General features: G+C 39.8%; 1 protein-coding gene across 1 annotated transcript; it reads left to right on the top strand.

Annotated features, from left to right (window-relative positions):
• The first annotated feature begins 355 nt into the window (after positions 1-355).
• LOC126596435 (tetraspanin-8-like) lies at positions 356-3009 on the top strand. The gene is made up of 2 exons (XM_050263021.1): positions 356-1103; positions 2448-3009. The coding sequence occupies exons 1-2, from the start codon at positions 600-602 to the stop codon at positions 2745-2747; spliced, it is 804 nt and encodes a 267-aa protein (XP_050118978.1). The 5' UTR covers positions 356-599; the 3' UTR covers positions 2748-3009.
• The last annotated feature ends 2052 nt before the right edge of the window (positions 3010-5061 follow it).

Here is a 5061-nt window from a genome sequence, read left to right as displayed (position 1 = left end):
AGATTAGGAATGAGGATATCCGAGATAAAGTAGGAGTAGCCGAAATTGAAGGAAAGAGGAGAGAAAATCAGTTACGGTGGTTTGAACATGTGCAAAGAAGGCCTACTGACGCTCCGGTTCGAAGATGTGACCACGGGACAGAGGTTCAGGGCCGAAGGGGTAGAGGAAGACCTAGGAAAACTTTGGAAGAGACCCTAAGAAAAGACTTAGAGTACTTAGATCTAACGGAGGACATGACACAAAACCGAGCGCACTGACGTTCTAGGATTCATATAGCCGACCCCACTTAATGGGAAAAGGCTTTGTTGTTATTGTTGTTGTTGTTATTGCCGATATTGGAAACTACTCCGAATCAGAGAAGGAAAAAATCATCCTCAAATGACACTTGACACGGTTTATTTTTAATCTCCGCTACCCCCACACGGTTTAATCTCCGATACGCTTCCGTAAAACCCACCATATAAACACCGCGTTCTCCTCCTCCTCAATCCTCACAATTCCTCAATCGACTTCTGCACCCCTCTCTCTCTCTCTCTCTTCTTTCTCTTTCTAAAAAAACTTGTTTTTTGCGAACTGGGTTTTTGAAATCGCCGGCGACAATGAGGGTCAGCAACAACCTGGTGGGTCTCCTCAACTTCATAACGTTCCTGCTGTCGATTCCGATTGTGTGGGCCGGAGTATGGCTGAGCAAGCAAGGCAGCACCGAGTGTGAGAAGTTCCTAGACAAGCCCGTCATCATCCTCGGCGTATTCCTGATGCTGGTGTCGCTGGCCGGCCTAATCGGCGCCTGCTGCCGGGTCTCGTGGCTGCTGTGGGTCTACCTACTGGTCATGTTCCTCCTCATCGTAGTCCTCTTCGCCGTCACCATCTTCGCCTTCGCCGTCACCAACAAAGGCGCCGGAAAAGTGCTTTCCAATAGAGGGTACAAGGAATACAAGCTCGGGGACTACTCGCAGTGGCTGCAGAAGAGGGTTAACAGCACCAAGAACTGGAACAAGATCAAGAGCTGTCTCATTGACAGCAAGGTCTGCTCTAATTTCAGGGACAAGTATGCCAATGATACCATCCAGACCTTCTATTCTGAGAACCTGTCAGCGGTTCAGGTATCATATTTTCTTCTTTTTTTGTTTTGGGATCTTTTTGAATTCTGCTTAATCCTTGCTCCAGATCTGATTTTTTTTTTCTTCAACTGGGTTGAAATGTTAGTCTCTGAACCTGTCTTAGGTGAAATTTGTTTTGATTTTAATCTAGATTTTGTTTCCAGTCTTGGATATGTTTGTTTCTGGGTCTGAGTTGTGGTTTCTGAATGTTGATAATGTTCTAATTTCTCTGATTTTATCTGGCTTTTAATAATTTTTCTCCCCTTTGTGCTCCTTTCAGATCTGAACAATGTGTTAAGAACTGAATATTGCATGTCGGCGTAGGAGGCCTGACTTTTTCGAATTTTGGATTCCTGTCTGGTGTTTTATTGATTTTTAAATTTTCTTTTGGATTGAACAAGTAATTTAGAGATATTTAATTGTGTTAGAATATCAATTTCATTCATTGTCTGGTATAAAATGAGTTTTGAAAAGTTAAAAAGCCGTATTGTATTCACAAGCCTTCAACCTTTCAATCTGCAACTTTTCCAACTTCCCCTTTTTCAAAATGAAGTCAATCCTATGTATTTGATTCGATGTTAAATCAGATTTTCGACTTCAAAGTTGCTTAGAGAGAAATCAAATCCCATCTTACAGACTACATTACTAGTCATTTTGTGGTTGGAGAGCTGTCTCTGTTCGTGTTCGGTGTACATTCCAATGTTGGGGGTGCCTCCGTTATTACGCTTTTTGTTAGACTCTTGTTATACTTTACGTTAGTCGTTATCCGGTGGCACTTTGATTCTTGACGACTGGATTAGATTCTTATAAGCTGCAAAATATTGTCCATAAATTGTTATGCTAGGGGAATAATGATATCATCTCACGGGTTTGCATCTTTTATTCATTAGGGAGTTGGTGGTCGTGCTTCCTTCCTAGTAGTATATCCTGCTTTTTTGAAAGTGCCTATAGTTGGTGTCATGAAAGAAAATAAGAATCCCTTTTAGAAACAAGCTGTTGTGGACGCCCTACCTACCACCTTGCATCCACATCCACCACATATCGTCGTCCACATCCACATGTGTATTTATACCCATTAATTGTGCTTTACACAGTACCATTTGAAATTACCTCTTCACTATAGTCAATTTCCCTCGATTACAACTGGGTAGGACTAATAACAATGCCTTAGGAGCAATTGCTATCCATGGTTCTTGACGTCTTTGAGTTATATGTTTTTTTAGTTGTTTGGCTTTGTATACATTTAATAAAACTACAAACTGAACTGCCCTGTGCATTGTGTGTAGTTATTTCGTTTTTCACCTTGTCAAATGTAACGATTCTTCTAATGTGTTTACTTATTTGCAGGCTGGTTGCTGTAAGCCATCGGATGGTTGTGGATTTTCCTACGTGACCCCCATATCCTGGACCAATAACGCTACCACCGTTTCCTCCAACCCTGACTGCAGTGCCTGGCAGAATGATGAAAAGGTTCTGTGCTTCAACTGTCAGTCGTGCAAGGCTGGACTGCTGGACAACGTAAAAAGTAATTGGAAGAAGACGGCCATTGTCAACATTGTATTCCTTATCTTCCTCATCGTGGTGTATTCGGTTGGATGCTGCGCGTTTAGGAACAACAGCAGGGACAATGGATATTGGAAACAGTAAGCGACACTGAGTTCGATCAGATATTGGCATGCATGTAGAGAATAGTTTGGCATTGGCAGCTAGCTCGTGTTAGTGGTACATATCTTATTGACTAGGGTTATTGATATTAATCTCTTGTATAAAGTCTGTGATCACATTTGGTTTTGGCTACGACGTCGTTCAGCTGCTACTTTGATGTTTTATCAGCTGCTATGTGAATCTCTGTTTGTTTTGGAAAGACTTATTTCGTTTTATTTATTTATTTATTTATTTAATATTTTAATTGGTCGTCGATGTATGTCATTTTATCGTATGCACTAAATATTTGTATATACATGTACGTTATGCATGAGCGTATATCTATTTGTTTATTGAGTCATGGTGTATACAAACGGTGATGGTATTATTTAAGAAAATACTTGTTATGGTATTTTAGATTAGTAACTTGTGGGACAATTGGAGTGTGAGATCACAGTAAACCAGCGGTGTTGACTTTGCAGGTAAGAGAAATTTGGGGTATTTTACAAAAGTTAACACCATCAGTTTATGGAAACAAGAAAAAGTGAAAGTCGTGAGATATTTTATGGTGTTTAAGATTTTTTATGGATATTCTTGAATTTTTAATAGTTAAAAATTAAGATTTAACGGTTAAAATGTCGAGAACATCATTTACAGGCGAAGGAAGGACCATAGAATTGTTATTAAGTCAGGACTCTAGGGTTCTGATTTGGCGCTGGTGGATGGACCACAAGTCCACTATCATTATGAAGTTGGATTTGTAGTTGTTGGTTTGGTTCAGCTACCACTCTTTAGCTTGTGGCTGCCTAATGGCTATACACTAAACACTTATGTGCTTTTTTTTTTGGTGAAGAACGGGGAACACAACCCAAAAAGAACTACAAACCAACAACAAACCGAGTCCGAGGGACTCCAGCAGCATCATCAATGAGAGCTGATCTAATCCACACAGGAGGCTCATCAAAAACAAGAACACCAATATCCATGTTATAACTCCAATTAGCCAACTGATCCGCCACAATATTCTTCTCTCTATAAACGTGATTCAATTCACACCTCCTCAATTGTCTCATCATTAATCTGCAGCTATGCATAATTGTCTCCAAAGGATGGAAATTATCAACTTGGGATTGCTTCAACAACATAATAACAGCCTTGGAATCCATCTCAATATGAAGCTCAGTAGCACCCTTATCAATAGCAAGCTGTAAACCAAAGTATAAACTCCATAATTCAGCATCACAAACCTGCCCTTGTCCCAAATTCACAGCAAAGCCACCTAACCAGTTGCCATTATGATCTCTTAGAACACCACCAGCCCCAATTCGACCAGAATTTGTCCTTCTAGACCCATCCACATTTAGCTTACACCAACCTACATCAGGATGATCCCAAGAGAGAGAAATTTGCCTCTTTACAGGTTTGACAGAATACTTCACACAAGCCTTCAACCATTCATCCACATCTCTCTCAATGATCGCTTTTGGATACATAGGCATGACAAAATTGACATAAAAAATCTGCTTGTTTCTCCACTTCCAAATATGCCAACAAATAAAAAGGAAAAGAGTACACCAAGCACCCTCATTGGTCCCTTTTGAACTTACTTTCAGATTTGCCAGCAACCAAGCCTTAAACTCAAGATTCTGGGCATTCCTCAGTTGCCATGGAACTCCCATACTTTTCCAGATACACATAGCCCTGGAACAATCTTTAAAAATATGAGCAATGGATTCAATTGGTCCACAACAAGTCATACAAGAAGAATCAGAAGTTAATTGTCTTCTAACTCGTTGCTCATTAGAAAGCAATCTCCCTTTACTCATCAACCAAAGAAAAACTTTTAGCTTCGGTGGAACATTAACTCTCCAAATAAAATCCCAGCATGAATCAGGCAAATCCTCTTCATCAAAGAAAAGATTATAAGCTGACTTAACAGTGAAAACTCCATTAGAAGCACATCTCCAAATAATTTTATCCATACCTGCACCAGTAGTACCAGCAGGCCGACATATAATTTTTTGAACCATATCCTCTGGCAACACATCTCTGAGCTTATCAATATCCCACCAACCATTTCTTAAAAATTCAGAGACAACACAATCAATATTGGAGATATTAGCAACATCAATAGTTTCCATTAAAGGGACATTTAAGACCCATGAATCCTTCCAAAATTTCACACTCTCACCATTGCCAATTCTCCAAGTCATGCCCTTTTTAAGAAGATTAACTCCATACAAAATTCCTTTCCAAGAATAAGAACACTCAGTTCTTTCATGAATTTTGGGGTCTAAAATAGAATAGCCTTTCAAAT

Source organism: Malus sylvestris, chromosome 13 (genome assembly GCF_916048215.2).
Source record: "Malus sylvestris chromosome 13, drMalSylv7.2, whole genome shotgun sequence".
In the NCBI taxonomy this organism is placed as follows: Eukaryota; Viridiplantae; Streptophyta; class Magnoliopsida; order Rosales; family Rosaceae; genus Malus; species Malus sylvestris.
This window is presented reverse-complemented; position numbering and strand designations above follow the sequence as displayed.